The 19179-nt window shown below is 32.2% G+C and overlaps 3 protein-coding genes across 3 annotated transcripts; 2 read left to right on the top strand and 1 right to left on the bottom strand.

The window, feature by feature from the left end:
• The first annotated feature begins 4818 nt into the window (after window positions 1-4818).
• On the top strand, window positions 4819-14707 carry Orct_9 (organic cation transporter protein). The gene is made up of 10 exons (XM_054232917.1): window positions 4819-5326; window positions 8048-8303; window positions 10100-10206; window positions 10270-10884; window positions 10960-11080; window positions 11169-11262; window positions 11658-11758; window positions 13750-13830; window positions 13923-14033; window positions 14192-14707. Exons 1-10 carry the CDS (start codon window positions 5184-5186, stop codon window positions 14354-14356), a joined length of 1794 nt encoding a protein of 597 aa, XP_054088892.1. The 5' UTR covers window positions 4819-5183; the 3' UTR covers window positions 14357-14707.
• Window positions 14691-15836, bottom strand: LOC105210955 (transmembrane protein 186). The gene is made up of 2 exons (XM_011182173.3): window positions 15653-15836; window positions 14691-15593 (listed from the first exon to the last, which is right to left on the bottom strand). Exon 2 carries the CDS (start codon window positions 15591-15593, stop codon window positions 14919-14921), a length of 675 nt encoding a protein of 224 aa, XP_011180475.2. The 5' UTR covers window positions 15653-15836; the 3' UTR covers window positions 14691-14918.
• Window positions 15837-16371: 535 nt separating this feature from the next.
• On the top strand, window positions 16372-19068 carry LOC105210956 (aquaporin-11). Its single transcript, XM_011182174.3, has 5 exons — window positions 16372-16523; window positions 17530-17802; window positions 17881-18155; window positions 18608-18746; window positions 18869-19068. The coding sequence occupies exons 2-5, from the start codon at window positions 17625-17627 to the stop codon at window positions 19066-19068; spliced, it is 792 nt and encodes a 263-aa protein (XP_011180476.1). The 5' UTR covers window positions 16372-16523; window positions 17530-17624.
• Window positions 19069-19179: the final 111 nt, after the last annotated feature.

Below are 19179 nucleotides of genomic sequence, written 5' to 3'. Positions count from 1 at the left end.
CTTACCAAGCTTTTTTAGCCCAATTAAAATGAGTTAGAACTTAAAAATAGTTAATTCAAAGGGCATTATTATTTTGACGATTGCAACAACAACTTTCCGCACCCAACTTTAACACTTTTATTACCTTAAGACTTTGCTAAATACTATATAAAATATAATTAAAGGAGGATCGCGGGGGAACACGATTAAAACTTTATGTAAACCAATAGAAGACCCAACAAAAAAGTTAAAAAAATAATTGATATAAAACACTTATTTCACTAAAAATACAAATCACGTTAGACTTAATTAATTTCACAAGTTCAAATATATACCTTTAACTTCAAAATCCATTAAAAATAATTCTGATTCGTTACCCTGATCAATTATCAGAACAAATTGAAGTTCGTTGTTGCTGCGATATTAAAAAAAATTTTTTTTGCTGTGCTTTAAAAAATACAGGTATTCATGCGTTTAACTCTGTTTTTAGAAAGTACCGTTAGATTTTTAGGAAAACCCGGTTTGCAAATATGAAGTTTGGACAATTGATAAGACATCTGTATACATTTAGACAAAAAATCGTGAGATTAATTTTTTGATTTTCGGCCTATGGCGGAACCACTGTGTATTGTCGCTTTGCTCTTTCAATTTTTCAGCGATAAATATTTTTTATGGAACTTTCGAAAATTATGAGAGATTTTTTAATAAAAGGAAATTCGTATTAGACTCAGAGGTACTTATTACTTACTCGATCCTGAGTAGCAAGGATCTCTAAGTCTAATACGGACTTGATTTTATTTAAACGAATCCTAGCCAATTTTCGAAACTTTAATCTGATCTTCGTCCTTGACTTTGAATACTAACCTTAAAAAATACTACAATAACAATCCAATATCCATTCCCAAAGTTATTGATGTCATAGTGACGCTAACTCGACCATTTTATTAAAATTTATTTGGTGACCGTTAAATGAAATTGCTGTGTGTCCCGTTTGTACATCTTCGGGTTGTGATATTACTACTAAGTTGTAGGAATTACGCGATGAAATAGTCTCTCATCAACATCAATCGCTGTATTTTGCATTCAGAATTCTTAAAACTCAGAATGTGACTCGCTGGAAAAAAAAAATAAATTAATAGAGTTAGTTGAGTTGGAAGCTAATAGTATCTATTGCGAGTGACATCAAACTGGTTTGGAAATGTTGGAGAATCGCTTCAACAAAATAGTGGAAGTAATTAGTATGTCAAAGAAAAAATACAAGTCAATAATAAAGAAAATTCATTAAATTTGGTCTTTAGTAGAGCAGAAGGCATTTGAATTCTTAATAGTTTCGTAGGAAAATGTTGATTTTAACACGACCTATAAAAAAACTTTTTTATTAATTATTATTATTCATATGAAATGGTGAAACGTAGCCTCGTTCCGCTCTTGAGTAGTCAACAAAATATACGTGGCGTAAACGTACTCACTGCTTAGTTAATGACGATTTCTTCTATACACTATTACTTACAGATAATATAATTGAAAACTAAAGTGCAATTCTTAAAACTAATATAATTCCAGATAAAATGTTGAGTGTGGTAAATGCGAAAAACATAGAGGCAGGTCATGAATTGGTATTCAAGTTCAATTTAACCCATTTTATAGGGTAAACCAATTAGAATGCAACAGAAAAGGGTGTACATAAACAAAAAATACTTTTTAAAAGGACAAGCTAGTCAAAAGTATTAGGTAAGATTAGGTTTGGTCAAGGGGTAGATCTCCGCAAAAGCAAAGAGTCTCAATTATACAGCTGCGACTGTCCTTTGTGCCAACCAAAGATCAAACGTAGTACTAAACTTAACACTAAATTTTACAGAAGAAATCGCAGAAGGAAGCTGCACTCAGATTTTTTTACAAAATGGCATAGTCCTGGCATAATACTGTCCATGATCCGTGGCATCATTTTTGAAAAAATTGTTTAAATCTTTTCAATGTCCCAGATATCGAATATGAAGAACTCAGTGCCTAAGGGTAAATTTAAACCGAAAATGTGGGTAAATCTCTTAGATAATTTAATGTAATTCAGAGGAAATTGTTTTCTTCTAATAGTGTTCTGTTCCAAAAATTATTAAAATCGGGTCATAAAATCTCCTAGCTCCCATATACCTAATTATAGGTTTTTCAAAAATACGGTGAGCTTTATTCCGCATATATGTATTGATTAATATGTGAGATATCTTAGCAAAATTAAGTGAGCGTATAGTCTTGGATAAAGTGCACCTTGCTGGTGAAAATGAATGAAATCGGTTCAGGAATTACCTCAGCCCTCATATACTATATATGACGATTTCGTTATTCTATTAAACTTTATGCCGAATTTATGGGTAAATTTGTGTGTTATCTTAATAAAATTTCTTCAACAAATTGCGAGTGAATAAAATGTTCGGTTGCATCCAAACTTAGCTCTTCCTTACTTGTTTTCTTTACAGATATAATGATGTCCGTTGTTAGTTGAGGCGTATACATATCTTTTATTAACTGCAGGCAACACTAAATTTATGAGTGCCTGTTGGAACACCCGTTAATTTTTTTAATGAGAAAATGTGTAAGGCTGCATTTAATCGGAAAGCAGCGTTTTAAATTGCAATTTAATTAAATAAGGGTCTTCGAACAAATTGTATAAACACTCATATAAACATTTCATTGGCATACATATGTACATGTGTATGTGTGTTTGTACAGTTTAGAAAATATCTAGGTATTTACGCTTATTGCACTTTAATAACTGAACGACTGTCTAGAATTTCCTTTTATCTTATCCGGGTTGCACTTTAAAGTGCAAATTATTCACTCATACTCAAGCAAACATTGTGAGACAACAAAAGAAAAGAATAACAAGTAAGGAAAGGCTAGGTTCGGGTGCAAACGAACATTTTATTCACTCGCAATTTGTTGAAGAAATTTTATTAAGATAACACACAGATTTACCCATAAATTCGGCATAAATTTGAATAGAATAACGAAAATCGTCATATATAGTATATGAGGGCTGAGGTAATTCCTGAACCGATTTCATAAATTTTCACCAGCAAGGTACACTATATCCACCACTATACACTCACTTAATTTTGCTAATAGATTTCACATATTAACCAATACGGAATAAAGCCCACACTATTAGAATAAAATAATTTCCTCTGAATTAAATTGAGATATCTAAGAGATTTACCCATATTTTCGGTTAAAATTTACCGTTAGGCGCTGAGTTCAACATGTTCGATAGCTGGTTCCTTGAAAAGTTATAGTCTGTTTTCGACATTTTTTTTCACAAATGAAGCCAGAGATGATATACACTATTTGTGTAAAGTTTTATTCCGCTATCTTCATTGGTTTCTTATGTATATATTATAAAGTGAAGGAATAAGATAGAATTAAAAATTGAGTTATAAGGAAAGTAGTCGTGGTTGTGAACCGATTTCGCCCATTTTTTGTCCGTGTTATCAGGGTGTCAAGAAAATATTATATACCGAATTTCATTGAAATCTGTCGAGTAGTTCCTGCGATATGGTTTTTGACCCATAAGTGGGCGATGCCACGCCCATTTTTCATTTTGTAAAAAATTCTGAGTGCAGCTTTCTTCTGCTATTTCTTCTGTAAAATTTAGTATTTCTGACGTTTTTCGTTAGTGAGTTAACCCACTTTAAGCCATTTTCAACCTAACCTTTGTATGGCAGGTGGACGTGGTTATTATCCGATTTCAACTATTTTCATGGTGTGTGGTGGTGTACGTAAGAGAACCGACTGCAGAAAGTTTGGTTTATATAGCTTTATTGGTTTGCGAGTTAAATACAAATAACAGATTTGTGGGCAGGGCTACGCCCAATTCCCCAAAAAAATTACACTCAAATATTCCCCTTCCTAGTGCGATCCTTTATTCCAAATTTAACTTCATTTATGGCTTAGTTATGACACTTTATGTGTTTTTGGTTTTCGCCATTTTGTGGGTGTGGCAATGGTGCGATTCCGCCCATTTTCGAAAGCAACCCTCTCACGGTCCCAAGGAATATTTGTGCACAGACGGACAGACATCCGGATTTCAAATCTACTCGTCACCCTGATCACTTTGGTATATATGACTCTATATCTCACTCTTTTAGTTTTAGGTGTTACAAACAACCGTTATGTGAACAAAACTATAATACTCTCTAGCAACTTTGTTGCGAGAGTATAACAAATGTTTCTACTATAATTTTTTACCGGGTAAAAAACCAATTGTATATCTATCGCAAACACATCGTGTGTTACCTGAGCTCCAAGCAAGCTGTTGACCATTTGCGCTGGGATTTTCGCTTGAAAATGCACGTGTAACCAATCAAACGACTATTTTTGTAAACAATTGCAAATGACTGTGCTACAAATAAAAATAGAACGAGCGAGTATGGAAAAAGAAGGAAGATTGACCGCTGACATACACACAAGTATTAAGAATTGCAAAAACAACAAACAAATTAGGAGCACTTCAGCTTCTGCACAGCACAAACAAAGAGAGGGTGCATTGAGTAGCACTGCAACAACACAGTGGATCAGCTGACTGGGGACCATTTGTACATTGCCACGCTCAACGTCGCTATTTACCTAGAAAGTTCACACTTGTCTCTTTGTGTGGGAGCATGCATTCTTACTCTCTTGTGCTCAACGCGCGCTGCAATGAAGATTTGCTCCATAAATTGACATTCAGTGTGGCTCTTCGAGACGAAACTTTCAATTTCATTCATGCACAAAGCATATTTTCTCCAACATTATTCGCATTTTCCGCAACGAAAAGATTTTTCACATTTCATTTGTCAGTTGAATACACGCTGCCATTGCGTTAAAACGTAGACGACTTGCATACTAGTAGCGCACCGGTGCGACGGACCGGTTAAAGAAAACACAGTGAGTGTACGAAAGCAGGCAGAACAGCCGCGGTTGGACTTGTCGCGACGCGTTAATCATCAGCAAAACAAAACAAAAAAAAACAAAGAAATTTTGAAAAATAAAAAATTAAAATAAAACAATTCAAAAGATAATGTAAAGCTTTTAAAAATGTGTTAGTGTTTTATTAATTTTTAATTAATGTCAAGTATGTTTTGAGGAAGCTAAAAATAGCTGATTGTTAAGTAAATAAACATAAGTGTCGCTGTAGTGATAAACAGTGAATTTTAATAACAATACAAACAACAATGGATTTCGACCAAATATTGGAGGAAATCGGCGAGTTCGGTCGCTATCAAAAGACCAACTATCTGCTCATATGTTTGCCGGTAATGTTTGCCGCAGCGAACAGTTTATCTTATGTGTTTACTGCTGGTACGCCGGCCTACAGGTTAGCGGTCATAAGCAATTAACTTATATTTTTAGAATTATTTATTTTCCCTGAAAGTATGTATGTTTAATACGGGGTTGACAGGAATGCAAGTCGGAAACTCGATTTTCTTACTAAACACTACTAACAAAACCCATACACCGATTTGGGCGATATTTAAATTTTCAAACTCATATTTATTGTACGGTTGGTATTTTGCTCTCGTCGCGACTTCCTTCCAACCAGCATTCTTTTGAGGTCTGATAATTGATAATAGAAAATTGTGGATACGGAAGCACTTCATATAATTAAGCCATCACGATGGCATCGTTTTCAGTGATTTGTGACACGGTGAATCGCTCAATTGTGAATTCGAAGGAAACTCACTTACACACAATTACTCATAAAAACCACATCCTTATAGTTAGTTACTCCAATCAACTTCATTTGACGGTCATAATTTTGATAATTTGTTTAAGCTTTCGTTCACTATATTCGTCGTTTCCGGTACTCATAACATTGTACAACACTCGGCTGGGTATTGAACCAAACTTACTTTTTCCCGGAGATTGAGTCATATGTAAAAAAAAGTCTTCTCTTTTCAAAGTTTCAAATCCAAAATCGAAATATTTGTTTTCGAAGGTCGAAAAAGGGTTCTTAAAAAATAATTAATATTAATTACAGGTTACAAAAACAATCCAAAACATGGATACAATCTAAATTTTCTTCTTAATTCAAAGTTTTATAAAATGTTTCGGTCAAGCTTATATGACAGATGTTATTAGAGGTTATAGTTGGATGTTCGAAAAAACTTAACATTTCAAAAAATGCTGATCCATTTTTTTGACAATTTTTCGGTATAATACTTCCGGGAAAAAACACTTAAATAAACATGTAAGGAAAGGCTAAGTTCGGATGCATTTTATACTCTCGCAATTTATTGAAGAAATTTTATTAAATTCGGCATAAAGTTGAATAGAATAACGAAAATCGTTACATATAGTATATGAGGGCTGAGGTAATTCCTGAACTGATTTCATTCATTTTCACCAGCAAGGTACACTATATCCAAGACTATACACTCACTTAATTTTGCTAAGATATCTCACATATTAACCTTAACATATAAGCGGAATACGTATTTTTGAAAAACCTATAATTAGATATATGGAAAGTTATTACCCGATTTTAATAATTTTTGGAGACACACTATTAGACGAAAACACTTTCCTCTGAGTTACATTAAATTATCTGAGAGATTTACCCATATTTTCGGTTAAAATTTACCCTTAGGCGCTGAGTTCAACATATTCGATATCTGGGACCTTAAAAAGTTATAGTTCGTTTTCGACATTTTTTTCACAAGCGAAGCCAGAGATGATATGCCCTATTTGTGTAAAGTTTTATTCCGCTATCTTCATTGGTTTCTTATGTATATATTATAAAATGAAGGAATCATATGGATTTCAAAATTGAGTTATAAGGAAAGTAGTAGTGGTTGTGAACCGATTTCGCCCATTTTTTGTCCGTGTTATCAGGGTGTCAAGAAAATATTATATACCGAATTTCATTGAAATCTGTCGAGTAGTTCCTGAGATATGGTTTTTGACCCTCAAGTTACAGCTTGCACGAACGGACAGACAGACATCCGGATTTAAACTCCACTCTTCACCGTAATCACTTTGGTATATATAACCCTATATCTAACTCGTTTAGTTTTGGGCGTTACAAACAACCGTTATGTGAACAAAACTATAATACTCTCGTAGCAACTTTTGTTGCGAGAGTATAAAAATTATATATATTAGAAACAGTATGCATACAAACAAAAGGGTAAAATACCAAATTCTCATAAATTATGGTAGTATTTTTAGAAATACAATTTTTTAAATTTTTTTGTTCAAAGATCCAACTGAAAACTGTTATACTAGCATTGAAATAAGAAGAAAATGTTGATTATGCCTTTGTGTTTACTTTTTTGCGATTATACGATAATTAATAATAGCGTTTCCAGTAAGCTAAATTTCGAAATTCGAAAGCGAATATTTTGATTTTGAATGTAACTTCTAAAACTTCGATTATGACTAAATCTCTAAAAAAAGAAACATTTTATTTGGTCCAATGCTCAGAAAAAAGTCGATTTTTCCGTATAGTGTTAGGAACGGAAATTTCGCTTGACTCCAAGCACTTTTTATCATCGGCTGTATTTGCTATCGCAATACACAGAATTCTATATCTCAAGAGGCTTTTGAAGGTTAAGTCTAACAACAAAACATACATACATACATATGTATTCAATTCTGATGGCGCCTGGTACATTTGTGTTAGGATTCGATTCTTTTCGAATACCACAAATGTAAGATAAGCGAACATAGTCGATCAAGTACTGTCTGTCTAACTGTTTGCTTCCTTCTTACGCTATGACTTTCTAAGATATTAAGCTGTAAATTTTGACTAATGGATTTTCCGATTGCAAAATAAAATGAAAGATTGTAATGAAAAAAAATTCCATGTCAGAAATGTTCGTCATAAATAGTGTAGCACTTAAATATTTGTAAGTTCACTTCTAGTGCAATAATTCCATCCTCATCCTCATAATTTCACTACATTCTCGCAAACTATTTAAGACACCTCTTAAACTCACGCAATCTTCATGAATCACAATTGCGATTTGTATTACGTACATCAATTATTATATCATGTGTAGTACATACATATCTATGTGTTTGTTATTTCACGAAGATGTCTGATACCACAGTGTGATTATCCAATCGCACCGCAACTACACGCACATTGGTTGGCCAATGCAACACCGGGCTCATATGATAAACGGGGACATTTCACACCGGAAAATTGCTATCGTTATAAAGCTATCGAGAGCAATGCATCCGATGAAAGGCATGTCAACGAATGCCCGAAAGATGCCTTCAATCATAATATACGCGAGCGTTGTAACGCGTGGGTGTATGACGACGAGGAGCGAACCATTGTGCAAGAAGTAAGTCAAAGTTGAAATACGAATATTATTCGATTTGTTATAACATTGTAAGAATACAGAAAAAAAAATAAAAACATTCAAAAATTTGGAAATCTGGAAAAATGGGGGTCTCCAAAAATTGGCACGTGACAATACCCACAATTCCAAACCACCTAGTAAATTGACAAAAAAAAAATATTAATCTAGAGTAATGTCGTAATGGCTGGGACTACGGAAAAGTTGAAAAAAATTCACAACTGCCTGAAAAAAAGAAAAAAAAGTAAGGAAGGGCTAAGTTCGGGCGTCACCGAACATTTTATACTCTCGCAATTTATTGCTATATTTTTATTAATATAACAAACAATTTGACCCACATATTCGGCATATATATGGTATAAAGTCCATTGAAAGTTGGAAACCCTAATATTAATTATATGAGAGATAGGGAAGTTATGTCCCGATTTCACTAATTGTTGGCACGGAGGCATATAATTAAAAGAAACATATTCCCTTAAAATTTCTTCAACATATCTGGGAGACTTAACTATAATTTCGGTAAAAAATTAGTTAGAAGTACTGAGGTCCTCATATTCGATATATAGGGTCTTGAAAACTTATGTACCGATTTCGACGATTTTTAGAAGGGCGATGCCACTCTTAAATACAGTATTTTTGCAAAGTTCTGTGCCGATATCTTCACTAGTACTAACTTTATATATTGTAAAGTAAACTATTCAGACCGACTTCAGAGTTCTGGTATATGGGAAGTAGGCGTGGTTGCGAACCGATTTGGGCTATTTTCACAACATATCATTGGGAAGCTAGGAAGATATTATGAACCGAATTTCATTGAAATTGGTCGAGTAGTTTCCGAGATATGGTTTTTGACCCATAAGTGGGCGGAACTATGCCCATTTAAAATTTTGTATACCATTTCGAGTGCAGCACTTCTGTGCCATCTTTATAATGCAATTTAAGGCTTCTGGTATTTTTCTTACTGAATTAAAGCATTTTTAGTAGTTTTCAACACAATCTTTGTATGGGAGGTGGGCGTGGTTATAATCCGATTTCCTCCATTTTTGGACTGTATAAGGTAGTACCTAAAAGAAATGACTCTAGGATATAGCTTTAATAGTTTGCGAAATGTCTACAAAAAAACTTAGTAGGGACGGGGTCACGCCCATATCCCCAAATATTACATCCCCATATGCCCCTTCATAGTGCGGTCCTTCATTCCAAATTTTACTTCAATAAGCTTAATTTATGGCTTAGTTATATGTTTTCGGTTATTGCCATTTTGTGAGCGTGGCAGTGGTCCGATTTTGCTCATCTTCGAAAGCAACCTTCCTATGGTGCCAAGAAATATGTCTTCCAAGTTTCATCAAGATATCTAAATTTTTACGGACGGACAGACAGACATCCGGATTTGAACTTTACTCGTAACCAGATCATTTTGATATATGTAACCATATAACTAACTCGTTTAGTTTTATGACTTACTGCAAACAACCGTTATGTGAACAAAACTATAATACTCTCTTAGCAGCAAAAAATCGATATCATTTACAGAAGTTATAATAGAATGGGTGTTCATTTTATCAATTTCTATGGAATTTATTCATAAATTTTAAACATTTTTGGAGATATTCACCAGAAACCTACGAACAAACGCACTATAGACCTCGACAGCCACTTCCAGGTGCTCCCCTTTATTTCGTCTTGAAAAACATATATCCATTCATTTTTGTACTTATATAGATACACATCCTCTATATTCTATATTCTCAAATATATCTAACAAATAATATTCCCCACAGTGGCAGCTGACTTGTAAGGAAAACGTTTGGAAGCTCGCGTTTGTAGGCACTATGCATTTTGCGGGACTCGTGGTTGGGACAGCAATCTCCGGATATCTTGCCGATCGGTATAGTAACAAAAAAATATAAATTTGGCATTGCATTAGAATTAAAATACATACACCCTACAGTTTTGGGCGTAAAAACATTTTCATAATCTGTAGCGTCTTCATGGCCGTCACAGGCATTGCTCAGGGACTCGCATGGGACTATAATAGCTTTTTGATTTTCGCATTTCTCAATGCGGTGGGTACCTCCGGCGTATACCCGTTAGCGTTCATTATAGGCGTGGAAATGGTGGGACCCAGCATGCGCGAGATGTCCTCGATAGTGCTCAACTACTTTTACGCCGTTGGTGAAGCGTTGGTGGGTGCAACCGCTTGGCTACTGCAAGACTGGCAGCTGCTACAATACGCACTCTCGGTGCCGCCGCTCTTCTTCATTGCCTACTATTGGTTCGTGCCGGAATCGGTGCGTTGGCTGATTGCACGGAATGAGCGTGAAAAGGCCGGGGTTATCATAAAACGCGCTGCCGCGATTAATAAACGCGAACTCTCGCTGCAACTGCTGGCCAGCTTCAAGACCGAGAATTGTGTGCCACCGCCAACACCAACTAAAGCGAGCGATAACTGTGCGAATGCGTTGGCAAATGGAGATGGAGGCAAAAATGAGATCTGGCGAGCTGTCTGCGATATATTCAAGTCCAAAACTTTACTAATACGTTACGCAATCATGCTGTACATTTGGTATGTAAGCAGTGAAATTGATTTATTTTATTTTATTAAATGAGGTGTCATTTTTCTCTTTCATTGATATTGTAGGGCTATAAATGCGGTCGTTTTCTACGGACTCTCATTGAACTCAACAAATCTGAGTGGGAATAAATACTTGAATTTCGTTTTAGTCTGCCTGATCGAAATTCCCGGTTACACGCTAGCTTGGGTGAGTTTGAGTTAATTAAAGTACAGTTAAATTGAATTTTTTTCGAAAACTCAAATTTTAATAATAAATTATTGTTGCAAACATTTAGATATCATTGCGCAAGTTTGGTCGCCGATACGCGCTGTCCGGTTCGCTCTTTCTTTGTGCCGCCACTTGCATAGCAGGTGGTTACATAACAAAAGGTAGGCAGTCGTCGTTTTATTTAAATATAATAAAAAACTGACAAAATGTTGAATTTTTCTCTAAATTTAAGCGCTTAGTTGAAAGAAGTATAATGAAATCGGGAAAGTCATTCAATACTCATATATTATCGCACTTATAGTCTTTTTTGAAAATACTCAATATGTTCAAAATTTTGTCAGTTTATGTTATCTTACATCAGTATAATGAGTACGCCTTATTAATATATTTGTGTATATATTATATATCTGCTCGTTGTTTTTTCTTCAAAATCTGCTTTCCAAATGTAGTGCAAACTAACTTGGAGACACGTAATGCAATGATATTTCAATCAGCTCAGTAGTTGATTTATTGCCTAATTTGAATTGTTTATTAATTTTTGCGAAATTTTTTAAAGGTTCAACTGGCGCTATAGTGACACTTTTCCTAATCGGAAAGCTGGGGATCACGTCTTCATTTGCTGTGATTTACACATATACGGCCGAAATGATGCCTACGGTGAGTTGAACACTGAGTAATTATTGTATAAATTATCACTTGAAATAGATTTGATTACTTTATTTAATTTAATTTAATTTTACTATATTTTATTTTATTTTATTAATTTAATTTAATTAATTTTTTTATTTTACTTTATTTAATTTAATTTTACTTAATTTTATTTTATTTTATTTTACTTTATTTGATTTAATTTAATTTTACTCTATTTTATTTTATTTTATTTTAGTTTATTTATTTAATTTAATTTATTTTTTTTATTTTACTTTATTTTATTTTATTTTATTTTATTTTATTTTATTTTATTTATTTAATTTAATTTATTTTTATTTTACTTTATTTAATTTAATTTTACTTTATTTTATTTTATTTTATTTATTTAATTTAATTTATTTTTATTTTACTTTATTTTGTTTTATTTTACTTAATTTTATTTTATTTTATTTTACTTTATTTGATTTAATTTAATTTTACTCTATTTTATTTTATTTTATTTTATTTTATTTTAGTTTATTTATTTAATTTAATTTATTTTTTTTATTTTACTTTATTTAATTTTACTTTATTTTATTTTATTTTATTTATTTAATTTAATTTATTTTTTATTTTACTTTATTTAATTTAATTTTACTTAATTTTATTTTATTTTATTTCACTTTATTTGATTTAATTTAATTTTACTCTATTTTATTTTATTTTATTTTATTTTAGTTTAGTTTATTTATTTAATTTAATTTATTTTTTTTTATTTTACTTTATTTTATTTTACTTTATTTAATTTAATTTATTTTTTTTTATTTTACTTTATTTAATTTTACTTTATTTTATTTTATTTTATTTATTTTATTTTATTTATTTTTATTTTACTTTATTTAATTTAATTTTACTTAATTTTATTTTATTTTATTTATTTAATTTAATTTATTTTTATTTTACTTTATTTTATTTAATTTAACTTAATTTTATTTTACTTTATTTGATTTAATTTAATTTTACTCTATTTTATTTTATTTTATTTTATTTTATTTTAGTTTATTTATTTAAATTAATTTATTTTTTTTTATTTTACTTTATTTTATTTTACTTTATTTAATTTAATTTATTTTTTTTTTTTTATTTTACTTTATTTAATTTTACTTTATTTTATTTTATTTTATTTATTTTATTTTATTTATTTATATTTTACTTTATTTAATTTAATTTTACTCTATTTTATTTTATTTTATTTTAGTTTATTTATTTAAATTAATTTATTTTTTTTTTATTTTACTTTATTTTATTTTATTTTATTTTATTTTATTCTATTTTATTTTGTTCTATTTTATTTTATTTTACTTTATTTTATTTTATTTTATTTTACTTTATTTAATTTAATTTAAATTTACTTTATTTTATTTTATTTATTTAATTTAATTTATTTTTTTTTTATTTTACTTTAATTTATTTTATTTTATTTTATTTTATTTTTTTTATTTTACTTTATTTTATTAAATTGAATTGAATTTTATTTTATTTCATTTTTTATATTTTTATAAAAGGTATCTCGTATTTTTTATTTATTTTATATGATTAATTTGTTTTTTATAGCGACTGAATATTTTTTTATCTTAAATTTTTTCTATTTTAAAAAATAATTTTTTTTTATTTAATATTATTAATCTATTTAATTAAATAATTTAATATGCTTTGGAATTATTATTTTTTATTATTTTTTCTTCATTCAAATTCATCTTAAACCTATTTGTAAATAAAAATATCAATATTCGTAACGGGTAAATGTATGTACATACATTGTATGCTATAATTTTCTAGGTTACAGTTAAATAACCGTTCGCCATAACATACATATGTCAACACATACATATATACAATAAGAGTTAAAATTACATATTTTCCAATTATTGCCTTTTTACAATTTTAAAATGGTTTTCTTATATTCTGAAAGTACTAAACAGCTGTTAATTATTAATTTCTACGCCGTCTATTTACAGTTAATACGCAGTGGCGGAGTCGGTGTTATGTCTACGTTTGCTCGTTTTGGTGCTATGCTCGCACCTTTTGTGCCACTCTTGGTAATGCACAACCAACTATATACTTACATACAAATAATCGTACTTAAAAATATATATATAAACTAATTTTCCTTGTATATTCTTCCATAAAGGGTACATATTACGAAGCCTTACCGCTATTGCTTTTTGGAGCTGCATCCTTCTCAGCAGGTATCTTGGGGCTGTTGTTACCAGAAACATTTCGTAAGAAACTGCCTGACACAGTGAGTATGCAACTCTACTTACATATATATTTATGTACATACAACTGTATATAATCAATATTTTACAAATTCACTGACACGTTGTAGTGCAACAAGTGTTTTTAGCAGTAATTTCTGTTAAATACAAACATTTATCACCTTACGCATTTCAATTGCAGGTCGCTGAGGCAAAACAACTGGGTAAAGATAAGTCCAATAAAAAACCAGCCAGTGCAGATGCGTTGGAGGAGCCAGCCACTGTGTGTATTAATGCTGACGTAGATGGAGCCAACAGTGGCGATGAAATGCAGCCCAAGTATATAGCGCGACAAGCCGATCCATAAATGTGTTTTTTTATTACTTTATTTATAGGAAGAGTCTTTATATAACTTAGAATTTATACAATGCCAGTACATAATATATGTATGTATGTTTTATGTGTAGATATAGATTGTTACGTTATATTTTGCACTACATATGCAATGGCGCAAATATTGTTATTAAATGTTATTTTATAAGCACTTTATATGTAAGTAAATAGAAAAAGTTACCTATTTATATGTGACGAGAGTAAAATCATATTTTTAATACAACTATGTATATTTTTTCGGCAAACTAGAATGTGATAGCAATGTTTACAAAATTACGCATGTAATTTGAAATTAAACTAATTATAGATATTTCTTTTATTTTAATGAGTTTATTATCAAGAATTTAAATCGATTTAGAGGGGGATGTGTTATGACAACAATAACAACAAATACATGATGCTATATCAGAAAATATGCTTATTTGACAGTAACCTTAATTACGCGTTCTACATACAAAGCCTTTTAGAAGCTTATATGTAGATTTTATAACTTATGCTACCGCTTTTTACACATATGATCACACAAACTGCGCTGTTCATTCTCCAAATATGCCTGCAAAAGTTTCCGGCTCCACAATAACACCATAATTAAGCATCAACTTAAATGCCTTTGTTTTGTCACTGTACAAACGTATCTTCTGATAGAGATTAAATGCAGTGGGTCGCAGTTTTGCCCAATCAACGTTCAAATCATCAATATCCACAATGGCATCAGTACGTTTGCCCCAGAAATCAACATAAGCCAACTTCACTTTGTTAAGCTCATCATTAACATAAATGAAACCGACCACATTTCGCACAAGTAAGCTAAATAGTGTTAATGTCATAAGTCCCGACACGCCAATGACTCCAACAATAGCAACAGAATTTGGTGTAATCGTGCCAAATTGTGATAGTGTAAAACTAATTGGTAATGCCAGCGTTGTCAACAATCCTTGATAGATTTTCAAACGTTGAAAACCGGCAGCAAGGCGTATAAGTGGCAGACGGTATATAGTTGTCCATTGCGGCGTGACGCCTGCAGCGCTTGTTGTGGCAGTTGTGGCGTAATTTAAAGATGCAGGTGTAGATTTACGCGCAAATGTGGTTGATTGCGCAAGTAGCGCTGTGCTGGCGCAAGAGGAGTATGTGCAGGAGAAATTAATTTGCTTCGTTATATGGATGAGCGATTTTCCTATCGCGTGTGTACGCTTTAATAAGCTTATACTCATCTGTAAGAAAATATACAATATATGATTTATGCAAATATAAGCCAACACACAGCACTTACTTTTAATTATTTGCTAAAATTTGTAAATAATACGCACACCGGCACTACAACAGCTGATTAAGTTCGAAAACACGCATGTAAACAAATACAGCTGTTTATTTTGACAGTTGTTACGAGTAGATGACGATTTTCGTTGATCGAATATAAGCGGATATCAGACTGCCGTTGGCACATTTAAATTTCAAATGTGTTTTGAAGATATTAAGTAATAATAATAATTAAAGAATTTAAAATGTAGTATAAAGTGGGTTTCCAACATTCTAGGAGATTACATGTGAGCGTTTGAGCAATGTTTAGTGGATAACCTAGAAATATCGAAAGTAATAATTATTTCAGTCGTCTCTTTGTTGCAGATGAAGAACAGAAAAAAAACTGACATTTTCATGCCGAAGTAATAGTAATACTTAAGCCTTAGTTTTTTAGTTTGTAGCGCCTATGCATACGAATATGGTCAAACAACACTTTAACCGGCCCCATCAGACTTTACTGACCTTACTGCAGATAAGGCAAATTTAATGTAATTATGTTAATTACGTGAGAATTATGTTTTCTATCATAACATATTTTAGCAGTGTTTACCATCCGTTAAACAACAAAAAATTATGAGTTAAAGCAATATAATTGGTTATAACATCGTTTATATAAAAGAGCATTGGCTCTTGTACCTCAATTTTTTCCATTTTCTTTCAGGTCCTCTATGTTCAGCCTTTATTTGTGTGAATAATAACAAAAACAAATAGCTAGCCTCGGAAAACAACATAATTCTCAAACGATGATGCGGTGAGTGTGCCAAAAGCAGAGTTGTCGTCAGATCGGCAGGCGACCAATAGTCATCTCTCGTCCAACGGCGCGGTCACAACAGTTCTAACGGGTAAATTTGAGTACAAATTATAAAAGTGTATAGTATTTTTTTTGATGAACTACACCTGCATACATTATTCATTGATTATGCTATGCTGATCAAGCTCAAGATCAAAGATTTACGTCGCGATCGTATTGTTAATTGATGTTACAAGTGCTAGTTGTAGTCAATTTGTTGTTGCATAAAATGTGTTAATTGCAGTAAAATATTTTGCAAATATTTAGTAGAGACCAATAATAATGTGTTAGATATACATCGGCGATCTTGGCGATGTGAAAATTCAAATGTCATACTATTTTTAGTATCGCCAGCAAACTGAACTAATTCTCTCAGCAATGAGTGATGAGCAGCTGAAAATCCTCAAATACGGGGCATGTGTAGACAAGAGACATGTAATTTTGTGCATTCTCAACAAAAGCGTGTGATTGAATATGATTATTATATGATTACATTGCGAATACAACAACTGTAGTAATTTTAATATGAATGAGAGAAATGGATAAAAATTAGTAAAATCGTAATAACATACATACAAGCATGCATAGTAAAAAATAATAAATAAACAAATTTTAAGTGAAATTTTGGGGATTATGACGTATTATTGTGTAGAACATTATACGATAAATACTTATTTGCGGTACAGCTCTTTAAGATGGTGCCTTAATATTATTGCCGACCTTACTAGTTAGCCTTTAGTATAGTTTATGGAATCTATATCTTGTTCGAAAACGTTTTGTAAAGTCTGAATAGTTAGTTAGACCTTTTGGTTAACGCAACCGTTCGATATTTAATATTAAATACCAATGAACCAGTTGTTCGATGAACATATATCTCATTTCTTATCTCATAAAAAAATATTTTTGAATAAGTACAATATTCAATTTTACCTTAAAAATAGAAGCTTTAACATAATGTAGCCACTGAATCCCACACTGTAGAAATTTCAAACAAAATAAACTACAAAATTCTCATATAAAGATATTTCATAATTTGATATTTTATTTTTTACATTTAGGACATCTATCTCTGGAGGTACTCCAGTACAACCAAACCAATCTAGTCGTAGATTTAAGGATAATAGTTTAAGTAAAATCGTATACCAAATCGAAAATGTCCATGACATCGCTGGGTATCAGTACCGGTTTCATGATCGGCTACTGTGCGCTTGCCCAAACAGCACGACGTCTCGCCAAGCGTTTTGTCGATCGCGAAGGCATAGTGCCAGTGCTCGTCAATGAAGCGATCGCTGCCGCTGAATTGTGTGCTTGCTGCTTCGAGTTAATTATTGGTAAGTGTTTAACTATATAAATTAATTTGGAATTTCATGATAGAAATATTAAACATACTCTCTCCTTTGTCCACTTAGTGGCTGACAACTTCGGCGTTGCTGCTTACGCAATCTTTCTATTTATGTTAACCGTTTGGTGGGGCAAGGTATGGGGTGATGCTTCCGCGTGCCCATACACACATATGGAAGACTTGGTGGAAGGCAAGACATCGTTCAAGGAAGTAGCATTGCGTACATGGGCCGAATTAATGGGTGGTTGCTGTGTTTATCGCATTGTTCAGGTTTTCTGGTGGTTCGAATTTGCCGAAACACATAAGGGACGTGCCTTTGAGGAGTGCAATGCGGATTTACAGGTGAGGAGTCGTTTTTTACAATTTCTTCGGATGGAATTTCTTAGAATGGGAGGACAACAACGTCAAAAATACTAGAATATCACTAAGCTTAGGGGAGATAAACTAAATTTTTTGAAAATCTTTATTTTGAAAGAATATATGCGATGTGTCGATCAAGTTGAGAAAAACTCGCACTTGTACTTGATAGAAGGAAAATTTGTATTCTATTTGAAACGCTTTCTATTTTGATCGACCCGTCTTTCCCCTCCTTTTCTCCTCTGATATTTCCTTACTAAAAAAATCATTTTAACTTCTTACTTTTGCGGAATTTCATGAGGAGTCAGGTTTTACATTAGAATTTACGGAGACTACTTGTAATTTAGAGGTTAAATTTTCCGTCGTGGAGATTTGTGATTCAAACGAGCAATCAATAAAATGTAATTTTCTTTCACCTCTCGATTTTACTTTGCCAGGTACACCCCTATCTGGGCGCCGCTATCGAAGGATTCGCCACACTACTTTGCCGTCTCGCCTCGAAAGCGCTCAGCGAGAAAGATCCGAAATTCTGCAGCTTTATTGATTCGTTCATCGGCACCAGTTTAGTGGTAGCAGGTATGTTGTAGAGTATCAAACAGTTGACACAATTAGAGATTAGCTCAGTCCATACATAATCATGGAACACGTGAGATCCGTCTCAAGAAAAGTTTACGCTTTTAATTATGTGATGTTTTCAGCGTTCAACTACTCAGGTGGCTACTTCAATCCTGTGCTGGCAACCGCACTCAAATGGGGCTGCCGTGGACACACCAATGTGGAGCACATAATTGTCTATTGGATTGGTGCATGCGTTGGCGCGCTGTTGTCGGTGCCGATATATAGGCTACCAGTGGTGAGGCGATACTTGGTGGGTGAACGTAAGGAAAAGGAGGAGTAAGACAGTCTCGAAGACACGACGGAAAATTACGGACCAAGCGTATATGCCGTTAAGTATATACTTGTGCTCATCGAAAAATACTCACACAAACTTTATAATTTTAAGAATATT

This window comes from Zeugodacus cucurbitae, chromosome 6 (genome assembly GCF_028554725.1).
Source record: "Zeugodacus cucurbitae isolate PBARC_wt_2022May chromosome 6, idZeuCucr1.2, whole genome shotgun sequence".
Classification (NCBI taxonomy): domain Eukaryota; kingdom Metazoa; phylum Arthropoda; class Insecta; order Diptera; family Tephritidae; genus Zeugodacus; species Zeugodacus cucurbitae.
Note: the sequence above shows the minus strand (reverse complement) of the source record. Positions and strands in the feature narration are given on the sequence as shown.